The 25,438-nt window shown below is 48.3% G+C and overlaps 1 protein-coding gene across 1 annotated transcript; it reads right to left on the reverse strand.

The window, feature by feature from the left end:
- Positions 1–1,232: 1,232 nt before the first annotated feature.
- On the reverse strand, positions 1,233–23,949 carry LOC132592363 (uncharacterized protein K02A2.6-like). The gene is made up of 3 exons (XM_060276457.1): positions 23,743–23,949; positions 3,296–17,389; positions 1,233–1,333 (listed from the first exon to the last, which is right to left on the reverse strand). The coding sequence occupies exons 2-3, from the start codon at positions 7,155–7,157 to the stop codon at positions 1,233–1,235; spliced, it is 3,963 nt and encodes a 1,320-aa protein (XP_060132440.1). The 5' UTR covers positions 7,158–17,389; positions 23,743–23,949.
- Positions 23,950–25,438: the final 1,489 nt, after the last annotated feature.

The following is a 25,438-nucleotide window of genomic DNA, read 5'->3' on the forward strand; positions in this document are numbered from 1 at the left end:
GCTCCTGAGATCAAGGAACAGGTTTTTGCATGTTTGGATAAAACTACAGTCATACCTTGGTTTAAGTACGCCTCGGTTTGAGTACTTTCAGTTTAAGTACTCTGCAGACCCGTCTGGAACAGATTAATCCACTTTCCATTACTTTCAATGGGAAAGTACGCTTCAGGTTAAGTACGGACTTCCAGAACCAATTACATACACTCATACTTCGGGTTAAGTACGCTTCAGGTTAAGTACAGACTTCCGGAACCAATTGTGTACTTAAACCGAGGTACCACTGTAGATGCCATTTTGAATCAATATGGTGGACTGAACCATTACACTGGTTTTAACCTCTGGTTTTTGTTGGTGGCAAGGAAAAATAAAAGAGGTCTAAAATAAGAATTCGTGCATGCAAAAATCCAGGTTTGGGGCAAGTACTCTTTGGTGAGGGAACCCCAGCAGAGATTTTAAATCACAAAATACACAGCAAAGTAAAGCATGGAAATATAGACCTTGAAAAATGCCCTTCCATGTTCTTTCCACAGTTTCCCTCTTCCCCAGCATAGAAAACGCCACATGTTTGGTAAGTTAAAAATACTGTAGCTTACTTTCAAACTCTCCAAAGGTCGGATTCATGTGCTTTTCCATACAGCATTCAGAAAAAGTTGCACAGGCAGTAAAACTTGACTTAGTTGCAGTGATTAAATTGTTGGTATAGGAGCAGCAACCAGCTCAGACCTCCTCACATTGCTGAGCTTCTTAAGCCAACTGGAGGGGAACAAGCCTTGATTATCTAGCCCCTCCCAAGGTGAGTTAAGCCTGGAAAGACAGCTTGCTCTATGGCATTAACCCCTTCATGCATTAATTAGACTTGAGCATGTTGGTTATATGAGGCTTTTTGGTTTCTTAGAATTCCTGAGCAACACTGCCTATGAGGTTGCTAGAACACACATAAGAGGGAAGAGTAGGAGTGAGAGCTGTAGCTCAGTGGCAGAGTGCATGCTTTGCCTGCAGAAGGTCCCAGGTTCAATCCCGGGCACCTTCAGTAGGGTAGTCGGATGGATGAAGAGGCCAGTGTTCATGTACCTTTAATTGTAGAATAGGAATCTCAGCAGGTGTGCCTTATGTGAAAAGCCACACTGGCTGAAATTCCTTCTTCATAACTATTAAAGGTGCAGGAGCCCTGTCCTCTTCTTCCATCTTGCCCCTCCTAATCTGCAGGCAGGACTGGGAAAGTCCCCTATACTGAGCTAGATGGTGGCTAAGGTGTCTAAGGTGGCTTCCTGTATCCCCATTTCCTGCTGCCACTGTTGTGAAATGCTCTTCTGCTTCCAGAATACATTAGGTCCACCTAGAAAGGGAGGGTGTTGCAGCATTGTGAGAAGGACTTATGCTGGGGGAAGATAGAGGAGCAAATGTAATAGGGACTGAGTTTGAGCATAATGAGGAAGAAGACTTGCCACTGCTACCCTTCTTGCCTTTTCCAAAGGGGAAGTAAGTGTTCCTGAGCACCTGTAGAATGCCTCTCTTTTGTGATGGGCCAGGTGGCCTCACCTGTAGAGACTGGGAACTATGGAACTGGGTATCCTGTGCTTGGCCCTTGACTAGCTTGTCCATCCAAGGTGGTGGTCCTTCAAGTGTCATATTGCCCTAGGCACCTTTCTTCTCAACTAAGAGTCTTTGGCCTGATCCAGGCAGGACTTTCCTTATACTCACTGGGCTGTAGAAAGGAGGAAGTACAGTGGTACCTCGGTTTAAGTACACAATTGGTTCTGGAAGTCTGTACTTAACCTGAAGCGTACTTAACCTGAAGCGAACTTTCCCATTGAAAGTAATGGAGAGTGGATTAATCCGTTCCAGATGGTCCGCGGAGTACTCAACCTGAAGCATACTTAACCCGAAGTATGAGTGTAATTGGTTCTGGAAGTCCATACTTAATCTGAAGCATACTTAACCTGAAGCGAACTTTCCCATTGATTAATCCGTTCCAGACGGGTCCACGAAGAACTTAAACTGAAAGTACTCAAACCGAAGTGTACTTAAACCGAGGTATGACTGTAGTGGGGATGCACTGGGAAGCACCTAAGGACAGGAGACAGGCACTGTTGTGTTTCAGGTGTGCCCACCTGATACTTCCAGGAGCAGTGGCCTGGAAGATGCACTTTCCCTAAACTCCCCATCCAGCTGCAGACCTTGTTTCTGAAGTAGGCTGGTGAGACATAAAAGAGGACAGGGCTCTTGCACCTCGTCCACCCCACCACTTAATGGATCCAAATGGTTTCCAAAGAGCGGTAGGGGGTGTTTTATCCCATGTTGATGGCCTCTTAGCAGATTCCCTGGTGGCCCACTAGAATGCAGCATTAACCAGGGCTATCGACTGGCTCCGAAGCACCCTCTCCAATTACATGGAGCCCGGATAGCCGCATGGTTTCCCCCAGAGCTGAAGGCAATGAAACAATCGCTAGAGTGCCGGTGGCGGAAAATTCATTCTGAATAGGACCAGACATGGGTTAGAGCTCAACGTCGAGCATACCAAGTGGTGATAGCAACAGCAAATAGGACCTTCTTCACTGCCTCTATTGCATCTGCAGAAAACAGCAGCAGGAGACTCTTTCAGGTGGTTCGCAATCTAACGGAACCACCTCCACCATCGGGGCCTGGTGAGGACTAATAAAAGTTAATTAACTAATCCAGAATGCAGCAGTTAGACTGGTGTCTGGGAGTGACCGCCGAGACTGTTGTGACGTGGGGTTTGTGATTTCAGCTCTCTTGACAAAACATGCTGGAGACAGTTCTCTAGTAACAGCTCTTTATTAAAGTGAACAAGACTGAAGACTGAGGAGAGGAAAGCTACATTTATAGGGACAGGGAACTAGCTAGGAAGGGATACATTTTGGAGGGAACAATATCAAGCAATCACAGTGCTGCCTTTTGGAGGAAACCAATAAGACAGAGGATCCAAATACAGCAGCTTAAATGAACCAATAGTAGCTGTACCCTCTGGAACCAAAAGGCAGTTACTTTATCCTAATGCAAATACAGACAATAATAATACAGATATAAAATCCTTTGACTCAATACACAACACCCCTCCCCCCCTAGTGAGCACAGCAGACGTAATCCCTCAGGTACTGTGGGGTCCTACAACTTCTACCTGATCTCCTGACAACAGGTGTTGCAGGTTCTGGATTGGGTGTTACCTGTGGTGGAGGGGCTGCTATAGGGGTTTCATCAGGAACAGATGGAGTCCCAGACATCTCAGGGTCCCCGACCTGTACCTCGTCATCATGAGGACTAGCAGACCCTGGTTCATTTGCTGAAGCCCCTGGTGACTGTACCTCTGGACCATTTTCACTCTGGTCTTGCAGCTGTGCGTCATTAGCCAGGGATGAATTATCTGACTCCTCCCTGCTGAGCGCCCGGCGCCTCAGCTGATCTATATGTCTCTTCCAAACTTGCCCATTTTCCAAGGTCACATAATAGGACACAGGTCCACTAGCCCGGGTGATCACACCGGCCACCCACCGCGGACCTCGTGAATAGTTCCTCACCCAGACCAGATCTTCAGGGGCGAGATACCTTGTTGTGTCAGTCTCAGCCTGGGGGGTTGCTCTTGAATTACGGTTTGGCATTTTATCTGGGTGGACATAATCCAGCACCGTTACCAGTCTTCTACCTAAGAGCAGCTCGGCTGGCGACTTGCCCGTCGCAGTACACGGCGTCGCATGCTGCAAAAATAACATTCGCGCAATGCGAGCCGACCAGTTACCCTCCATTAAGCGCGCAATGGATTCTTTGGCTGTTCTTACCATGCGCTCAGCCTGCCCATTGGAGGATGGGTGAAAGGGCGCGGATGTGACCCCTCTTATAAAGTTATCAGCCAAGAATGCCCTGAATTCTTGGGATACAAAAGCTGCCCCATTATCTGATACAATGGTCTCAGGTAACCCGTGGGTAGCAAACAGCTGCCTCAACACCTTGATTACGGCAGCTGATGCCATGCTAGGGACCATCGCCACTTCTAACCATTTGGAATATGCATCAACGATAACCAAAAAGACCTTCCCTTGGAATGGCCCTGCAAAATCTATGTGCAGCCGGCTCCAGGGAGTCCTGGACTGCTCCCACCAGTGGACTGGTGCTCTGGCCACTTCTGGCCGCACCTCTTGGCATGCCTTGCATGTTCGTACCCATTGTTCTATGTTCTGGTCCATTCCAGGCCACCACACATAACATCGGGCTAGCGACTTCATCCTGACCATTCCCGGGTGTCCCATGTGAAGCGTCTCAAGAACCCTGTTTCTCAGTGGTGCTGGGATTATCACCCTATCTCCCCATAGGAGACAACCCTTATGCATGGACAATTCGTGCTGCCTTGTCGCATAAGGCCTGAATTTTTCTTCATGCGGACCACCTGGCCACCCCCTCCCCACCCAAGTGAGCACACGGGAGAGAACAGCATCTTTCCTCGTTTTCTCAGCTATATCCGTAGCTGTTACAGGAGCCCCCGGAAGTGTTTCTAGCATCATAATATGCTCCGCCGGAGCAGGATCCTCATTGCTCCCGCCAGGAAGGGGCAAGCGACTCAGCGCATCAGCATGGCACAACTGTTTCCCCGGCACATGGGTCAAGGTGTACTGGAACCCATTCAGGAATATTGACCAACGCAACATTCTGGGGGAGAGAATTTGTGGCGTTTGTTTGTTTGGGTTGAACAACCCTAACAGTGGTTTGTGGTCCGTTTCAATGGAGAAATGGCGACCGTACAAATAATCATAGAACCTTTTGATTCCGGACACAATAGCCAGTGCCTCTTTATCAATTTGAGCATAGTTGCGCTCTGTGGGCGACAACGTACGGGAATAGAAAGAGATGGGCTTTTCCGACCCATCCGGTTCCCTATGACTCAGCACAGCCCCCAGACCGTATTGAGAGGCATCACATGCCAGGACCAGCGGCTTTGACTCATCATAATGAGCAAGGACGCTCCTGCTACTCAGCATTCCTCGCAAGGAGTCAAAAGCCTTCTGCTGCTCCCGCCCCCATCGCCACACATTCTTTTTCTGCAATAGTCTATGTAATGGTTCAGCTACCGAAGCTTTCTGGGGTAAGAACGAATGATAAAAGTTAATAAGTCCCAGGAATGACTGCAACTCCGTCTTGTTCTGTGGTCGTGGTGCCTCGATGATGGCCTTAATCTTAGCATCTGTGGGGTGGATGCCTGATGCATCAATTTTAAACCCCAAGAAATCCACAGTTGGCACCCCAAAACTGCATTTTTCTTTTTTCAGTTGCAACCCCACCTCCTTGAACTTGAGCAACACTGCACGGACACGCGCAACCAGTTCCTGTGGGTCTTTTCCAGCAATCAAAACATCATCAAAAAATGGCAAGACCCCCGGCAGACCTCTTAACAGGCGTTCCATGAGCCCTTGAAAAATCCCTGGGGCCACACAAACTCCGAACTGTAATCTGTTAACTCTGAACGCCCCTTTATGTGTGACAATAGTCTGTGCTTCCGCTGATTGTGGGGTTACTGGCAGCTGTTGGTAAGCTTGTGCCAGGTCAATTTTGGCGAACACCTTGCCCCCAGCCAGTTTAGCCAACAGCTGTGATACGACTGGAATGGGGTATGAGTTTCCCCTGAGTGCCTTATTGATAGTACATTTGTAATCTGCACATATCCTGACTTCCCCATTTGCTTTAAGGGGTGTGACGATTGGAGTCTCCCACTTAGCAGAGTCCACGGGTGAGAGAACTCCCTGCTTGACCAATTTATCCAGCTCTGCCTCGATCTTGGGTTGCAGTGCAAATGGCACTCGCCTTGGTTTGAGTCGGATTGGAGCCACCCCGGGGTCCAACTCGAAGTCAACTGGGGGCCCTTTATAACAACCCAGTTTTCCATTAAAGAGACCAGCAAATTCCTTGCATAATACCTCACTCATCTCAGGGCAGGTTTGGATTGAATTAAGCCCTGAGATACTCAGTCCCAGGGCAGGGAACCAGTCAGTGCCCAGGAGACTGGGGCGACTGCCCTTCGCAATCACCAGTTTGAGTACAGCCTGTTTGTCCCGGAACTGTACTCTCACGGCACACATTCCCATAACATGGATGCGGCCTGCTGAGTACGACTGCAAGGTTGCCGGAAAGGGCTCCAGAGGGGGCAACTTACCCCTGGGGAAGAATGTCTTCGCGGTCTGGTCCGACACGATGGTGAATGCGGATCCGGAGTCCACCTCCATGTCGCACTGCTGACCCTCAATCTTCACCTTGACGTGTGCCTTGCCTTGCGCTGGAAACTGCACGGCCCTCCCGTTGATCTCCGTTACGTAGTGGCAGTCCTTTAGAAAACGAGTTGCTGTGGGCGGTCTGCGATGCTCCAGTCTAGGTGCTCCTGTCGCTCCCGACGCCGCCGATCTACAGACCCTGGCGATGTGACCCGTCTTTCCGCACGTCCGGCAGATAGCATCCCTGAAACGACAACTCTTCCTTTCATGGTTTCCGCCACAACCTGGGCAACTGCCTCGGCGATCTCTGTGCACTGTGCAGGCCTGACGCACCGACTCGACCCCACGGACTGGGCTCTGGCTCGGAGTAGCCTCTAGCTCGTCCATGGCATGCACAACTTCTATCTGTGGCTTAGTGGCCTTGCGACTGGCATCAGGCTCCTCTCTTTCATAATTCTCCGTGGCGGTGGCCTCTTTCAAGGCTGAAGCAAGGGTAACCTCTTCTTTAGCCACGATGCGTCTTCTGGCTTTCTTGCTGCTCAGACCACCAATAAACCGATCCAGGAGAGTCTCTTCCAGATTTTGGAAGCCGCAGTGCTGAGCGAGCTTCCGGAGTTCAGCCAGAAATGTGGATACAGACTCCCCAGCATGCTGCTGCCTCTTATGGAACTCCATCCGCCGGGCCATCTTGGTCTCAGTAGGCGCCAAGTGGCTTGTTAGGCAGGCAAGAATATCTTGGAGAGATGTCTCACTCAGCTTCGCTGGAGCAAGTAATGCCTTGGCTAGCTTGAAGGTCTCGGGCCCACAGTAGCTCAGGAATGTGGCCCTTCTTTTGCTGGCATCGGTGATCCCTTGAGCCACTGCGAAGAACTCGAAGCGTTCGACGTAGTCTTCCCAGGTGTGGGGCTCTGATGGCTGGAAGGGCTCCAATACCCTTGGACTCTCCATTGTCCTAGCGGGCAGGGTCGTCTTCTCAGCTGGCCAGTGAGTCTTGTTCTCAGCTGCAATCCGGACTCTGAGGCAGGGTTGTGTTTAACCGCTCCTCAGCATTCTGGATCCCATCCTCGTCGCCAGTTGTTGTGACGTGGGGTTTGTGATTTCAGCTCTCTTGACAAAACATGCTGGAGACAGTTCTCTAGTAACAGCTCTTTATTAAAGTGAACAAGACTGAAGACTGAGGAGAGGAAAGCTACATTTATAGGGACAGGGAACTAGCTAGGAAGGGATACATTTTGGAGGGAACAATATCAAGCAATCACAGTGCTGCCTTTTGGAGGAAACCAATAAGACAGAGGATCCAAATACAGCAGCTTAAATGAACCAATAGTAGCTGTACCCTCTGGAACCAAAAGGCAGTTACTTTATCCTAATGCAAATACAGACAATAATAATACAGATATAAAATCCTTTGACTCAATACACAACAGAGACCATATAACACCGGTCCTGAAAGCCTACATTGGCTTCCAGTATGTTTCCAAGTATAATTCAAAGTGTTGGTGCTGACCTTTAAAGCCCTAAACAGTATCGGCCCAGTATATCAGAAGGAGCATTTCCATCCCCATCGTTCATCCAGGACACTGAGGTCCAGCTCTGAGGGTCTTCTGGCATTTCCCTCACTGCAAGAAGTGAGGTTACAGGGAACTAGGCAGAGGGCCTTCTCACCCTGTGGAACACCTTCCCACCAGATGTCAAGGAAATAAACAACTAACAGACTTTTAGAAAACATCTGAAGGCAGTCCTGTATCAGAAAACCTTTCATGTCTGATGTTTTACAATTTTTTATATGTGCTATAAGCTGCCCAGAGTGGCCACCTGCAAAATAGCAACTGTCTGGAAGCACCCATTGTTAAGTAAGGGAAGCTTTACAGTTTTAAATAACTGGTGGTGAGGGGGTTGATGCTCAAAATGCCTTTAGTTTCATATGCATGACACATAACTTGAATGCATGCCCCAAACTGGTCACGGATTCTTTGCTTGAAGGAGAAGACAAAGAAGAAAGCTTTAGTGGTGATGTTTAAAAAGTCTGCCCAGGCCACAGAAATGCCCCTCCCCTGCAACCCTCTTCTGAGGCACACGGTGATGCAAAGAATCATGCAGTCTCAAGGGCTCTCACTTGGAAGATGGAGCAAGCTGCTGCTCCAGAGGGCAGGACTCAAAACCAATGGATTGAAATTAAAATGAAAGGAGATTGCAACTAAACATTAAGAAGAACTTTCTGACAGTAAGAGCTGCTTGACAGTGGAACAGGCTACCTTAGAAAGTGCTGGACTCTCTTTCTTTGGAGGGTTTTAAACAGAGGTTTTCTGCTCTGAAGGCTGACAAATCTGCTGAACCCTTGCCAGCTTGGATCGGAAAACTAGTTTGCCCCATGACCTTGCAGAGGCTGGCAATTCTTGGCCAAGGTGGCTCTGTGGGGAGGCGGCAGCTGAGCTGCACTTCAACGCTGGCATCCTTCGACATCTTCCACTGCATCTGGGGGAAGCAGGCCAGCTTAGGAAGGGCAGGGCCAGCCATGTGGCACACACAGCCCTGTTGTCCTTGCCAACACGCCCTGGCACTCTCACCTGAGGCAGCCACCTCACTCTGCCCAATGGTAGTGAAGGCCCCGCCAGCCATCCTTTTATGCAGGGCCAGGGAAGAAAAACTTCTTCCACTGACTAGTTTTCCCCTTGAGGAATTAGGCTGCATTAAAACAAGGGGTTGCTTCTGCATAACGGTGCAGCAGTGGATTGGGGTGAGCAGTGTCAGATGGGAGACAATGCTGAACTCTCTCCCCCAGAAATAAGCTTGTCTTGGGGAGAGGAAATGGTGAGAAGGAAATGGCTTAGAGCAGGGGGGGGGAAGAGAGACCCATTTTGAGGGACACATTCTCTTCTGGGCAACCTTCCGAGGGCCAAATGCCAGCAGTGCATAGAGTAACAAATGTGAATGTTATCTTTGTACAGTTTCAACACAACACTCACACACCCTTTGCTCTCCTCCAGCCAAGCAAGCATCCTTTCCGACCAGGCAAAAACACTGAAGGGGGGGGGGGTTTCCAAGCAAGGCCAGTGACCTGAGGGCCAGGCAGAGAGGTCTGGAGGGCCACATTTTGCCCCTGATCCTGAGGTTCCTCGTCCCTGGCTTAGGGGGAAAGGCTGCAAGGGGGTACAGCAATAGGGAAAGAGCATAAGAAGATCCCTGCAGGATCAGGCCAGAGGCCCATCTAGTTCAGCATCCTCTTTTGTCAGTGGCCAACCAGATGCCTCTGGGAAGCGCACAAGTAGGGCATGAGCCCAAGAGCATGCCCTCATTCATGCTCCCCAGCAACTGGTACTCAGAGGCGTACTGTGACAAGTAGCCATTCACAGCCTGATCTGTCGTGAATTTGTCTAATTCCCTTTTAAAGCATCATTGGATAACCTCAGGTTCCAGTATTATGAGAGGGGGAGAAAAACTTCTCTCTGCACCATACCGTGCATACTGTTATACAACTCAGTCATGTCTTGGGATGGGGGAACCAGTCCATTTTGGTTTCTATCAGACTCTCGCTTTCCTGGTCTTAAATTCAGTTCTCACCATTTTCACATCCATTGGTGATTTTTTTTTTAAGTCCTCAAGAAATTTCCCCAGCGTTTAGGCATTACTTTCTCTTTAATATACATGTTTGCGTGCAATCTTTCCTATTATACATATTTTTGCAAAGCAGTGTTCCCTACTACAATGCATTTGTGTATGCTATTTGCACTAACATGCACATTTTTATGTACACTTTACTCTGGCGTGTGCATTTTTATGCACCGCACTCAGCTGGGGAACTGCATTGCAACATTGGCAAAAGTGCAAATTTCAAAGAATAGCTGTCTTGGTTTGCATGTTGTTTCAGAAAGTGCAAATCAGGTAAATTTGTGAACTGAATTGATTTCTCCCCATCCCTAACCACCCTTCCCATTATTTGCCTTTCCCCTCTCAACTAAACAGTCCCTAACACTGTAATCTTTCTCCATAACAGAGATGCTTCAGCCCCTTGGCCATTTTGGTTGCTCTAGTCTATTCTATACATTCGTTAAGAGAAGGATGCAGCACTCATGTCCTTCCACCGCTATCCTTACACATCCTAAATCATCCCACCCACCTGCCAACCTTCGCTCAAAGGTGTGGGTCTTGTTGCAGCGATGCTGCTTCTCACTGTCCTTCAGGGCAGACCCCTTAACTCCCTGGCTCATTCAGCTTAGCTCTACCAGTGACTGTGCAAAGCGCAGCAGAGGAAAGCTAACCTTGGTGTGTACTAGCTACCCTCTCTAGCAGGAGTTAAACTTGTCCTCGTTGCCTGCGAGGAGCAAGGATCCCAGAGGGATGCAAGTGCCTGATGCAGCACCTGATTCAACTGCACACAGCCAACACAGACATGTGCTGCCTCTGTCATTCAGTGGCTTCTGGTAAGAACAAATAAGCACTGGGCACTTCTAGGTGACCAGTTCATTGGCCATTCATCCTGATGATGTTTGCAGAGAGGTCAGATGGAAACTAACATTATTCCACACTTTCTAGTGCTTTTCCTTTCTGCAAAAAGTCCAGTCCCTGCGGGAAGTGGGTTTGTCCAGCAATACCTCCCCGTCAACTCTAATTGTGTGGTGTGAATCTGTCAGTATGTGATTGAATCACCTGAAAATCTGACAGTCTGCAAGCGCCCACAGTCCCTCCAGGTGAACTAATCAACAGTCATTTGCAGTTCTTGAGGAGGTTAGGATCGACCACTTCGCTTTTGCACGTCGAACCCTTTTTGCACACGGTCAAGTACAGCCTTGATATGGGCTCCCTATTCAATTTTGCACATGGAACTAACCTTCCTCCTGCAAATATTCCCTCAAATGCACTGTGGTGGGAAACTTTAAAAGTATCCTATCTGCAATTGCTCTTGGTGCTCAGCCTTTCTTTTGAAATACCACCAGCCCCTCTCCATCCAGATTATTGACCTTGCTCTTCTAGGTGGAACCTTTCACTGGAGGAAGGCCTATTTGAGCCCACCAACCACAGTCTGCCTTCAACCAGCCCCCACCTGCCTGGTTACACCTGGCCCAGGGCGTGGCCCTGATTGTCAACTTCCTCCTCCACAGTACCTGTAGAATTCAACAGGGATGAAGATGGGGACAAAACTAGAATGAGTTGGCCCTGCCTGTCACTGGCTTTGCCTGTCTCTGCCTACCATTTGCTCTGGCTCCACCTACTGTTGGCCTCCCTGCTTTGCAACCTACCAGCTCTAATACTCATCAACCACCATTGGGAACTTCATGTCCTTGCCCCCAATGCACCATTTCATTCATAGAATCATAGAATTGTACACTTGGACGGAACCTTGAGAGCCAATCCCCTGCAATGCAGGAATCTCAACATGTATTTCCCCATCTAATTTGAAGCCATATTGGACCCTGTTTAGTTTTGCAAACGTGCTAGCAGTTTTAGTGCTGCACAACTAGGGTGCCCTCTCAAAGGGATGCTCCCAGACAGATTGCTCGGCTAGTTTACCCTTCCTATCGCCTCTCTCCTGTCCCATTGCCTCCTCTCTTTTTGTTATTTTCTTTAGATCTTCTCAGAAATCTCAGGGAACTTGAGGCCTTGTGATTCCCGCTTCAACCCACTCTTCCATTTTGGGCTCACTTTGGGAGGCTACTTGGACAACCCCAGTTTCCTTGGCTTCGTACCAAGCTTAGAAAAATGTAGATGCTACAAGTGGTGGTGGTGATTATAACCGGGGAAGCACAGATACAGCCAGTATCGGTTCCCATAATAATTGCAATGCTGTCTCAAATCACAAAATGTGCTTCTGGCTGCATTTCACTGACTTTTGTGGATGATTGCAAGTGCTTGCATGACCAAGAATGGCTTGGGACTGTTCAGGTATAGGACAAAGGTCCTCTCAGAAGCATCCTCAAAGCACTTTGTACATTACCAGGGCAGTATATTCAGATTGCTCATTTGCCACTAGACTGGTTCACATGTGCATGGGGAGGAGTTGTGGCTCACTTGTCGAGCACCTGAAGGTCCTGGGCTTAATCCCCAGCATCTCCTGGGAGGCCTGGGGAGAGACTCCTTCCTGAAACCCTGGAGAGCTGCTACCAGTCAGTGTAGACAATTCTGAGCAAGGTGGATCAATGGTAGAAGGCAGCTTCCTATGTTCCTAATTGGTTGTTGCAACCTGACATGATGGATTGCATGAGTGAACAGGCCACTGCAATTCCCACAGACAGAACTTCCATGACACCTTAGCCACAAAGGCTCTTCAGTGGAATCAGTTTACACATGCACAGCTGTCAGTCGTAAAAACTTGCTTCACATACATGTACGTTCAGTGAATGAAACACCAAGCAATGTGCTCTCTCTCTCTTGCTTACCAGTCTCACTTCATTTGGTGGGGGAACTAATTTCAGGGTTGTGAGTTCAAGCCCCATGGTGGGCAAAAGATTCCTGCATTGCAGGGGATTAGGCTATATGACCCTTGTGGTTTCAACAATTCTACAGTCCTATGAATTTAAGGTTTGGGTAGGTTTGCTATTTGAGAAGGTTCTCTCTCAGGTGATTTGTTTCCAAGCCTGGAGTGGTTTTCTTTCTGATGTGAATCTTTCTCCCTGCCTTTGGAAGGTGAAACCCTTCAGCTAGTAAGAACTCGGGCTCAGCTCAGGGGCTGTTTTTGAGATTTTTCAGTTGGGACTGGGAGGCAAATGGAGACAGGCAGAGAGCTGGGAGATTTTGTGCTCAAGCTTAGTTGGAAGTAGCTGGTGGGGAGGGAGCAGCTGCTCTCTCTGGGAATCTGATGCAGGATGGATCAGCAGTAGTTTTCCTGCCTGCTGCAGGAGTCTCTTAGTTTTCACTTGCTTGCATGTTTGTAAATAAAACAGATATGACAAAGACAATCGAAGCCTCCAGTGTCCTTTTTTTCAAGAGAAATAGAAGACATGTAACCCCCTAATCATGTCTTAGCTAGACTACTGCAATCATATCCTTTCTGCTTTTCTCTTGTCTCACCTTGGGCTCATCCAGAGGGTCACTATATTTGGGTGGAATCACATAATGAGAAATTTAGGCTGCACAATTATAGTTGTTTTGGAGGGCTTGTGCAACAATCCTGCTTCCCCAAAAGATCAGACTTTTTGCAATAAGGAAAGTGATGGGAATAACTGGAAAGTTTGGGAATAACACTTGCTTTGATGCAGCGCCATCTATTCTCTCTGCAAACAAATCAGGATGAAGACCTGGAAGACCCTTGTTCCCTAGCCTATATCCAGCTCTCAGCTGCCCAAACCGTTTACCTTTCCCCATGTGCAGTACCTTCAAAAATCCCCCCCCCACTGCCTTCCTGTCTGTTCTTGTTGGATCCAGCCCAGCTGCCTTCTTCACTTTGCTGCCCTTGGCCATGCTTCCTTCTCATCTCTCTGCTCTTCTAATTTGATAAGCAAAGGATGAGGAACCTAGTGCCCTCCTGCTGTTGCTGGACCACAACTCCCATAATCCCTGATAGGCCATGCTGACTGAGGCTGATGGGACTTGTGAGTTTAACAGCATCTGCAGCAGGCTCTGGCATCCCCAAACTGCGGCCCTCCAGATGTTTTGGGCTACAACTCCCATGATCCCTAGCTAGCAGGACCAGTGGTCGGGGAAGATGGGAATTGTAGTCCAAAACATCTGGAGGGCCGAAGTTTGGGGATGCCTGATCTGGAGGGTCCCAGGTTCCCCACCCCTGCGATAAACCCCTGCTCATGACTTTCATGTCTCCAGCTCTACCACCTGCAGCCATCTAAAACTCTCCTGCTCTTTCAAAAGACATCATCCTTCCTTGCTGCCCAGATGTGTGGAACTGCTGTGCAGAACACTGCATGAGGTTACCACTTACTTACTTACAATCCCTCTTCAGAGGACACTTATTCCATGAATTCTGTGGCACAGCCCTCTAGTTTCCCATATACTACTGCAGGGGTTGCCAGCTTGGTGCCCACGGACATCCACGCACCTGCCGAAATCTTCCCTGGCACTTGAAGGATCCCCTCCCCTTGCTGAAATTAGCCTTGAAAGCAGCTGTCTGCTGTAGTCAATAGAATAGGTTGTGGCATGTATGTATTTGTGTGTGTGTGTGTGTGTGTGTGTGTTACCCTGACAGTTTCTCCACCTTGCAAATGTGCTCACAGGCTCCCAAAAGGCTAATGCCCCCTGCACTCCTGTAAGCAAGCCTAAATAAGTTCATCTGAAACAGAGCAGTTTGCATTTACCCCTGCCTCTGTTCCCTCTTCCTCTTCCGCGTCTCCCCAGAATTGATTTTATGGGCAGGGAGCTGTTATGTGCCTGGTAAAGTACCAGGCACATCTATGTTGCACTAGATAGGGCACTTCCATGCCACGATCTATGGTGGATTCATTGCTCCCCATACCTGCAAGCCCTGCACCATCATCCACACAAACACCATCCTCATCAAAATGTTGCCCTGTATTATTTTTCCATTTACACTGGATTCACCATTTCTTCAAAAAATCTGATTCATTTATTTTTAAAAAAATCATGATAAATCTGGGTTAAACACGGAGTGGGTGGGATGGGATTTTGACAAGAGCGATGCCAAGTGGACGCTGCGACAAATTTGCAGGGATGAGCAACACTCAGTGCACAATAAATGGCGTACGAAAGCATAGATAGATGATAGGTAGATAGGAAGGTAGATAGATATAGATATTAGCCCCAAGCTCCTGATCATTTGGGAGAACAAGAGAGCTCTTAATAATGCATTCAGCTGCCAGTCATCAAGGATACACTAATGAACTGCAGGGAAATCGAGTGACATAGATGTACGAAAGACGCACGTAGGAAAAGGCCCCACGCAGCCACATTTCAAGGTCTGCCCTTTCGAAACTGCCTGTTGCCCAACGTTGACACTGCAGTTCATACATTTGAATGAGGCAGAATGAGGAGTGGGAGTGGGGGGGGTGAGGGTCACCCAGACAGCCTAGAACCTGTTTGGGATGCTTGTGAGAAGGGGCATTTTGTTGATTCTGCCGGGCTCAGGAACTGGCGGAAGAATGTTGGGACTGGGGTTCAGTCGCGTGTGAAGCAATAGGGATTCCAGCCAAGCCAAGGCACTGATGAAGTTTCTTGGGGAACCTGCCAAAGGCAGATTGGATGAAGAGAAACACACACACACACACACTCCGTTTGCTGCCCAGCATTTGCTATAAAAGGAAGTCTCTCGCTTTTTAATCCCATCTCCTTCCAGCTCCAACCCTGGGTTTCTGCAGCCACTCACTTAACAGAGATGTTCCAAGTTTCACTACTCATTGCCATTGCTTGGCCCAGTTCCTGTTTCTACTCGTCCCCCCCACCCCCACCCGCCAGCCCTGCTCCTCTGCCAGCTCCATCGATCCCATTATAAAGTGACTGCATTAGCCACTTTATCAGATGAACACATTAAAAAAAAAAGGAGCAGAGAGGTTTCAAGAAAATAAGTCTGGAACTTCTTCAAATCCACACCCTACTCTAAATCAACAAGCTCCGCCAGTTAGGAAGTGAAAAAACCCTAACCTGTCTGCCCGCTTAAACCCACCAAAATTAATTTCACTTGGATCAATTACAGCTGGTCCAGCAAAAGAGATAATCTTTCCAACTGGAGTCAAAGTAGCAAAAATGCGACACCAACATTCAACCACTCAACAGACCTCTGTCATTTCCCTTCCAGCTTCAGAGAATCTACATTTTGCCCACGAGTGTCAAACCAGACTAGAAAAAAAAACATATATGTACAGTATTTAAAGTCTAGCAACCAGCATGAAGTGTTCAGGAGCCCAGTTCAACACAATGCCTCCCTACTACAAGGCCTAATATTCCATTTGCGTTTTTGGATTAAGAGAGAGAATCCCACAGTAAATATTAGGCTTTATCTACATCTTTTTGTACACCCTAATTAAAACAACACAGCAGCGCATTAAGTGCACTCTTGAGATCTATCTATCTATCTATCTTACTCATTTTACAAGTTTCTGTCACTGGACACGTATAAAAAGACTAGCTCCCCCCCCCCTCTACCAATTGTCCAAGGTTTTAGGCCTAGGGCTGCAGAAGTAACTTAATATACACACTTGACCAAGATTGGGAGATTCTGCACTTCTGATGCTAGGGCAGCATTGATGGGGGTCAGGACTGTATTAGTCTGCTTAATGAGGGTCGTTAATTCTTCTAGCCCATCTGCATGGGGAAAGAGAGAATGGTGCTGCCCTCAAAGCCACTAAGATGTCTTATGAATTCTGCTTTCCGAATTGAATTTGACACAATAAGTCCCCAAAAGTTACAGACCTGAATGTGACTGGACACCTGATCTGTGTGCTTTACTTGGTGACACTTTCCCTCTGCAAAACTTGATCATGCACCTCATTGCAGAGGGGGGGGGCAGAAGGGGCAACCTTGCTAGGATGATTTTTTATTTTTTATTAACCACCCTCTCCCTTTTTCTCAGCATTCTGACAAACTCTCTCTGCTGACCCTAATTCTTCCCAAATCCCCTAGAGAGGGTCTCTGTTCTCTGGACCACCCAGAAAGGAGAAAATTGCAGCTCTCAGCAGATGCCGCTTCTTTTCCACCTAGGGCTTTGAGAGATTTCCCCAGCCTCCCCAGAGGAACTCCCCCCTGCCCAAAACACACACACCCTTGCAAAGCTGTCAAATGGTGCTGCTTCCAAAATGTCAAAGGAGGGGGGTCCCCAGCTCATCCCATCCCATCCCATCCTCCATTTGCAAGAACCCCCAAAAGGTGCCTCTCTCTGGGTGCCCAAGCTTTGCAACACCAGCTCTGTACTGGTGAAGGTTAAACACGCCCAACTCTTCTGCAGTGCCCAGCAATTTTCCCCAATCTCTTTCCCTCTGCTCCTCTCCCGCTTCAGCATCACTTACAGTCCTGGAGGTGATTTCCCATCCTTTCCGGTGGGGGGGTCATCATGGGCCTTTGGGATGGTGCCCCGCAGCCTGCCAAGATCTCTTTCTCTCTCTTCTTCCCCCCTTTCACCGGTGCTCTGATGCTCCTCTTGACTTTGCCACAGAAAAAAAAAACTCCCTGCACATCTCTCTCTCTCTCTCGCCTTCTGCATTCTGTTCCCTGGAAGCCGGCAGCGGCAACAGCGGCAGCAGCAGCAGCAAACCCTCTCGCAGTTCAGCTTGAGAAGTTCCTTCCTTGCAAAGAAGGGGAGGGATTTAAAAGCGGCACAGAAGGCAAGCTGAGCTTTGCAGGGGTTTCCAGGTGCAAAGGAGGTGAGGTGGCTCTCCCCTACTCTGCCTCGCTCCTCATCCATAAAAGAGCTTCTTTCTGTACACTTGGCAGGGGGGTGGGTGTCCCCTCTTCAGTTTCTGCCCCACAACTTAAAGAGCAAAACCAAAATAATAATTAGGGCCACCAACCTCCTCTTTCCCGCATGCTTGTGCAAGTACACACACACACACACACACACACACACACACACACACACACACACACTTTCCAGCTGTCAACCAATGGAACTTTGAGTAGACTTATGCTAATGAAATCCTTGGTGTCTTTATTAACCCGCAAATATTGTCATGGGCGTGCAAACTGCGGAGAGGGGCTCTCTGCTTTCCAGATTTCACCAGCACATGCTAATATGTGAATAGCTCTCCAGAGCTTGCTTGCCTTTTGGCCCCCAAGGCAGGTAGGAAGGATTTTGCCTCATTAAGTGAAATGTTAAAAGCAGCTTTTACTGTATTAACACGTAGATAGCAAGGCTTTGGGCATGGCCAGGGCCACAGAGGGCAACAAAACAGGGCAACTGCCAGGGCCCAAACCTTGTTAAGGGGCTCAGCTGCTGATTGTAGCAACCTCATTCTTTTCCTTGGGGCAGGTCTGTAGTTCAGGAGGAACATAAGAGCCTTACTGCTGGATCAAGTCAGCGGCCCACCTAGTCCAGCATCCTGGGTTCAATTTTTAATTCAGCCATGGAGGCCATGCAGGGGTTTAGTGGACCCACTAACTATCTCTTGATTTACCCTTCCTCTCAAGCTTATGGTGAGGGTAATTATGGTCCTTGTGTCCTTGTTTTATGGAGGGCAGTCGTCTACAGCAGTGCTCCCCAACCTTTTCATCACCGCGGACCAGTCAACGTTTGATAATTTTACTGTGGCCCGCTGAGGGGGGGGCGGCGTTTATTGTTTATATTTTATTTAGATTGTTTTGATTTAATAATTTTAATTTAATTGTATTTAATGATCCTTAGGCGGCCCGGTACCAATTGATCCACGGACCGCTACCGGTCCGTGGCCCGGGGGTTGAAGACCACTGGTCTACAGTATTTGAAAAGCTGTGTCTGGCCCAAGTCCAGTTTAAAGTAAAAAAGAACCACTGGAAGGAAAAGCAGGAGGGGCCTTCGAAGTTGCCCATCACCAGTGAGCAGCACCTGGACCACTGACTGGGCAGGCCAACAGGTCACCAGGTAACAGTTTCCCCACTCTAGTGAGTCATATTGCATTTTAAATTACTCTCTAAATTTGCATCTATGCACATGAATTAGCACATGGACTTTTTTTTTAATGCAAATTGGTGTCCCTGAAGATCAAATGGGCCTCATCCACTATATGGAACTGCCCTGCGGAAGCATGTGGCACCAATATAACAAATCTTTGGGAGGCGGTTTTGATCAGAGGCTTGATTTGGCCTAGCTCAAAGCTAAACTGATCTTACCCACTACACAACATGCCTCTGCTGCTCTCCCCAGGCTGCCTGGGTGCCAAAGATAAGTACAAAGCACTTGTGCGGGTCAGGTGCCAGGTCTGAACCCTGAGAGGAGCCCTATGACTTTCAAAGTTACATAGAAGGGAGAATTTGGCCTAGGGCTGCTTTTCCCATTACAGAGCCCATGGCCCAAACACTCAGCTGCAAACATGCATTCAGTCTTCTGTGGAACTCAGCCCCCATCGTTGTTGCATTTCTCATACTTGGTGAAGACCTTATTTCAGCAAGCATTTTAATTAAATTTTATGGTTAATCTTAACAGATCTTATCACTGTTGTAGCCTTTTTGTAGCCTTATTGTACACCGCTTAGAAACTATGTCATTAAGCAGTAATTGTTGGAATAATAATAATAATATATTAAATTTGTATACCACCCCCCATCCAAAGATCACAGGGTGGTCCATAAGAGGAAAATACAAAATGAGAACTCAAAATACATAACTAAAACAGAAAAACCCCAATAACCCCCCCTCCCATAAACATATTATTTAATATTATTGAATACACAGGTGGGTGGGTATGGCTGATGAGTCTAACTGTACACAAATGGAAAACACCATCTTCTTTGTTTATTTACAGTGATGCTTTTGATGTACACAATATTTTAAAAGGCAGCGAATGGGTGGAGGGGAAAGGAATGTCATAGTGGTGGAGCCAGCAGGCAGTGGTTACCGGGGAAGAGGGGATGAGCCAGATCTCCAACAAATTGTCTCATTTTCTGGCAGACTAACTGTGTCTTTAACAGCTGCACCACAAACAGAAATGCATCCGGTGCAGCCATTCCTGGCAGGGAGGTGCAGTGATAGGGAAAACTTCACTTACTGAATTCCAGCTTGTCATCATTCAGCTGCCAGAATTATTATTATTTCTTTGAACCCTGCAGTGACCCAAACATGTGCCCAGCCCTTTCAAAGAAAATTGCCAGCTGTCCTGGTTGTGTCAAGATAATCCAGAAAAATAGCTATTGTGGCCTGAATAACATCGAGCAAAGGGAAATGTCCCAAATTTTTAATATTTGAAAATAGCAACGATGCGTCTTTTAAGAAAACCTAACGGCACACCTCCCACCCCTAAAACATGCTGCCCCGTTATGTGAGAAAGCAGAGTTTCTTCCCACAAGGTAGCTGCTACACTACTTTGTCAAGAAGAAAACGCAGATGTTGTGATGAGGACGGCAGCCATTTTGTTCACAGTCAGTGAAGTTCTGAAGGTGGCAGTGCCTTCCCTCTCAAACAAACAATAAAAAGCCATCAAGGCTACCCTAAGTCAAGGTGCATTAATTTACAAGGCCCTCAACAACTCAGGCTCAGGATATCTCAAGGACCACTCGATCCCTTATACCCCCTGCCTGATCACTGAGGTCTTGTGGAGGGTGCCGGTTTAATCTCAGTCACATGACAAAGACCTTCTTGTTCCAGCAGGCATTTGAAGGCAGTCAGTGTTTGGTTTTATGATGCCTTTTTATTGTTTTGTTCTCTTATATGGTTCATTTTTATTCACATCACTTATAAATGCTAATGACTAAGCAGTATGTAAATGCCATAAATAAATAAAGAGTTTGTATCCAAGTTTGGTTGCGTTGTTTTGGCGTCTAAGACAGAAAAGGCCACAAACACAGCTCCCTGAGAGTAAAAATACAACAGCAATAAGTTGAATTATTCACAGAGTCCACAGAATCTAACCATAGTGCTTCAGTTGGAGGATAAGGGGCCAGGAACAAACTTTCCTCTATAACCAGGCATTTGGCCTTTAACAGTCTGTGGACTTTTAGAAGTGGATGGGATGTTTTTAATGCTCTGTCCTTGGCATAGCTGCCAAGTTTTCCCTTTTCTCGCGAGGAAGCCTATTCAGCATAATGGAAAATCCCTGAAAAAAAGGGATAACTTGGCAGCTATGGTCCTTGGTTTTACTGTATCTGTGTAGAGGAGGGTTTTTGTTTTTTTTCTAAGTTGCTTTGGGTTGCCTTGGGCAAGATAAAATGACCAACAAATTTAAAACAACAACAACAATGCTATCAGTGGGTTTCTAGTGGGGAGGTGGAGCCTGGGCTTTTTGTTTGCCTGGGGGACTGAGGGAGGGTTGAGAACATGAGAGGGGCTTGATTGGTTTTGATGCAGCAAGAGTTGCAAAATCAGATTGGTTTTGATGCAGCAAGAGTTGCAATATCATAGAGAACAGCAGGAGGGGAACTCCAGGAGGCTAAGGCAGGCAAGAGCCCACAGCCCAGTAAACTAGCTCTGAAAGAAGGGGTGTGATTCCTCAGCTGGAGTAGGCGAGGAACAGGTGAGGCTCACATGCCTCATCAAGGCCAGATGCTGCAGTCAGCAGGCCAAGTATACAAGGGCAGCAGAGCTGAGGTGCTGGGGTTGCTCAACTGCCCATGTTGATGGACCTGGACTTGGGTGCTCCTGGACCTCCATGGGACTGTGTTTTGGGTTTGACTCTGGACTGTATCCTGACTGCAGGACTTTGGACTTGGCTACATGGATCACCCCTGAACCTCTTTTCCTGAGCTTCAGTCTTTGGATTTCGCTTGTGTGGATCAACCCTCGGACTTTGAAGTTTGGACTCGGCATACTGACTTGCTGCCAGGTAGGCCAGGGGTTCAGGGCAGTTACCAAGGCAGACCATTCACCTGCTTAGCTCAGTATCTGCTATACTCACCAGGATTTCACTCAGGGGTCTCCCCCAGCCCTGAACCTGACACCTTCTACAATCTACATACAAAGCTGCGTACAAAGTTGGCCTACCACTGGGCTACGTGGCCCTTCCCCAATTGAATCTTACTTCAACACAGCTTCATAGGTGAGCAGGGATCTGAAGCTAGATTCCCCTTGTCCTAATCTGATACTCTAACCACTATACCACACTGACATTCTCACATGCATGTCTTGCGCCCAGGAAAATGCACTTGAGAACATTGCAGCCCCAGTGTGTGTATCTGCACTCTTTGCACCCCACTTTCTCCATTCCTACACAGCCACAGCAGGCGCTGTAACTCTCCAGCTGTTAGACTTCACCCTGAAGGTGCACTCTTCCGTTGTCAACAGACCAACATAGTTAGAGGGTTTTGGTATCCTTGTTCATGGTCTCCTAACTTTCCAAAGTATAAGCTAGACCTGTGATTTATTTCCTATTAAAATTAATATTGAACTGCCCATATCACAGAAGCCAGTGAGAGAAAAGGACCACAGTCAAGTTGAGAAGCACCCCTTCTCCCCCTCCACTATCTGCTTCTCATTCTCCTCCCCCCCCCCAATCATCTTTTTACCCCATGTAACTATCTAGCTTGGCTGGAGTCAGTCCCAGTTCTACCATTAGGGAGAAGGAAGCAACAGCCTCAGGCAGCAGAGAGGCATTGGAGATATGTGCCATGCCACACCCCCTACATTGGGTGTGGTACAGAAATCTGCCCTGCTGCAAATGCCAGAATAATATTCAGCTGGAAGTACACATGGACTGTGTGCATGTGGGCAGGCCGTCTTAAGCACATCCAGTGCCGTGGCGCAAATATCCCTCCGGTTCCCCCTCCCTTTCCCAGAATTTAGAACTCGGGGCCCAACTTGTGGACCACCTTACAGCCCTGGGAGCCGCCGCCCACAGAGGATGCTGCCGATGTGGTGGCCGCGGCATGGCTGGCCAGACCGCCGGAACCTCGCGCTTGCTTGTGAGGCTCTGGGGCGCCTCCTCCTCCTCCGCTGCCTGACAATGACAGCCCACTGCCGGTGCTCTCGCTGCTGCCCAGCGGCCTGAGGAGCAGGAGGCGGTTGCCACACCGCCACCTGTGCCCGAGAAGTGGTGGTGGGGCAGTGGGCACTGGTGACCCAGAGGAGGCCCCTCAGGAGCCACTCCCACCACCACTGCTCCTGCCGCTCCCTCAGACGACAGCGCTTGGCGGGTGGCGGCTGAGGGGATTCCAGCGGCTGAGGGAGAGGAGGCGGTGGCAGCAGAGGAGCCATAGGGCTTAGTGGCTCGTTGCGCCCCACCAACCATTTGACGGGCGTGCAGGGAAAGGGGAGGCCGCCGGCAAAGCTGCGCAGCTCCCCCACTCGCTGGGGCGCCCTTGAGAGGCCGGCGCCCTGGCGCAACGAGCCACTAGGCCCTATGAGAAAGACGTCTCTGCATGTGGGGGAGATCTTGTCCTTCACCTTGGGAAAGCAAGGTGGGTTTCAAATCTCTGCTGGTGACCAATGGCCTCCCTGGGTGGCCTCAGTCAAGCTGTCTATATCTCAGCCTCAGGCTGTGAACACACCATACATTTAAAGCACCTTTAAAGCACGCGCCCCTCCCCAAGACTCCTGTAGTTTATCCCTCACTGAGCAGCAATTCCCAGAACCCTTAAAAAACCACATTTCCCAGCATTCTTGATAGCTCTCTTTCTGTGTGTGTTTTAAATACTGTATATGTTATGTAGCAGCCTCAGTTGCCCAATTTGTAAAATGCAGTAGTAAGTGCTGGATGGCCTATTTATTGAGCATTCCTCCTGAAGCATTTGTGTAAATTTATATGACTTGTCAAAGCAAGCATTACCCTCACATACACTTTCCTGTGCATTTCCTGCTCACTTTGCTTAACGCAAAAAACTGTGATCTTTTGAGGAAGTGGGTTAATTGCATAAGACCTCCCAAACAACTTTGGTTGTGCAAAATTTGCTGGTATGTGATTGAATCCCACCCCAAAGAGAGCAGCAGTTTGAAAGTGTCCTAACCTGCAAGGAAATGCTGGAAATAACTACCTTCGGAAAGGAGATAGCTTCTGAAGTTACAAAATCCTGATTCCTACCTTCGAGTTTGTTATCCTTGCTACACGGCCCCCCCACAGACAGCACGATGTGGGAGCTGAAGGCGGCTGTTCTTCTTCCACAGAGTCCAAAATATTAAACACACAACTCAAATCTGAAGGCCCATTCAAGGCTGTGTTCTGGGATGGATAAAACACTTCGCTTAAGCAGAGCAAGACTGGGACATACCTTTCTCTGTCTCTTTGCTCTCCCCAACCCCAACCCCCTCCCCTCACTCCCCACACCATACAATGTTTGCTTGCTATTTTTGGCAGGTTCCTCAAAACTCTGCTCCGCCTATTAATAAGGAGAGTGAGAAATCCTTTTGGCCTCTGCTATATAAGGAAAGGTAGAAGCTTCCACCACAGCTAAATATACTGGAAGCTTGCAAGGGGTGGGGGGAGAAGGGGGGAGCCACGCTTTTGGCACAGCACGTGGAAAAGAGATTGTGTCAGGACAATTCAGAGATAGGCCCCTTTGCGCACGTACAGTGTGTAAGAGAGAGACAATTCTCAACATGCAGCCAACTCTGTGTCATCCAAGGGCCTTCAGCCTTCTGTCGCTTCTGACACTCGCTGTGCAGATGGAAAAGTGACAGTCCCAACATCTCACAGCTGCAAAGAGGGAGATTGCTGTCCTGCATGCCTGTGACATCCTTCTTCATCACACACTAAGGATTGCAACCTAAACGTGTGATCCACCCCCCCCCCCAGACAGATTTTAAAAAGTATTGTAGTGGATTGTTAAACTATGGAACTCACTTCCACAGGAGGCAGTGAGAACCACCAACTTGAATGGCTTTATAAGAGGACTGGACAATTTCAAGGAGGATAAGGCTATCAATGGCTACTAGCCGCAATGGCTATACTCTCTGTCCTCCACGGTTGGAGGCAGCAATGCTTCTGAACGCCAGTTGCTGGAAACCACAGGAGGGGAGAGGGCTCTTGTGCTCAAATCCTGCTTGTGTGTTTCCCCCAGGCATCCAGTTTGCCCCTCTGGGAACAGGATGCTGGAACAGCAAGGTTTCCAGACCTCCAGAGATGACCTGGAATCTCCAGGTTTGTCTGACCTCCTCCAGGTGGCAGGTGAACGGCTTGAATCTCCAAGTGGCTGAGAAAAGTGCCTTAAAAAATAATAATATTAGGCATGCAGCTTGTAACCTTGGTAAAATGGTAGGAGCATTTAAACCCTTCTGGCCATAAGCAAGTAGGCTAGATTAAATACTGACTACCTAGGCACCCTAAGCAGGTGAGAAGGAACGGGTCCCCTTACTTCAACTGAAAGGTGGGAACACCCACTTTAGCTAAGGTTTCTATCTTAATTTCCAACAATGACCTATTTGCTCGTTTGTTAAACTTTGGCTTTTAAAAAAATGGAATGGCATGCTCTGTGGTCCATGCTTCCTGTGCCATGCTTAATGGCATCACCAGGGTCTGCCCCCCGTAACTTCACCAAGGGTTGCCCTTCATTATCATCACCAGAGGCAGCCCCTAGGTTTCACAATTGGGTCCTGAAATCTCAGCATCTTGGATGCTCCTGACCTGGCAGCCCTACCCCATTGCTGAAAGCTCTGCTGCATCCAGTGGCAACCCTCTTCTTTGCAATAGCCTGCCCTCTGCTGATGTACATGGAGCAGATTGTGGCCTTTTTAGCCCACCCTTCTTTGGGGTAAGCATAAATCCTTTCACAGACAGAATT

Source organism: Zootoca vivipara, chromosome 6 (genome assembly GCF_963506605.1).
Source record: "Zootoca vivipara chromosome 6, rZooViv1.1, whole genome shotgun sequence".
NCBI lineage: Eukaryota > Metazoa > Chordata > Lepidosauria > Squamata > Lacertidae > Zootoca > Zootoca vivipara.

Excerpts from the sequence above, each read along its gene's own strand:
- LOC132592363 (XM_060276457.1), bottom strand. The coding sequence starts at position 7,157 with ATGGAGAGTCCAAGGGTATTGGAGCCCTTCCAGCCATCAGAGCCCCAC. Across the intron at positions 1,334-3,295 it reads GTCACCAGGGGCTTCAGCAA|GTGGACCTAATGTATTCTGG; the intron begins ATGAACCAGGGT and ends CTCCCTTTCTAG.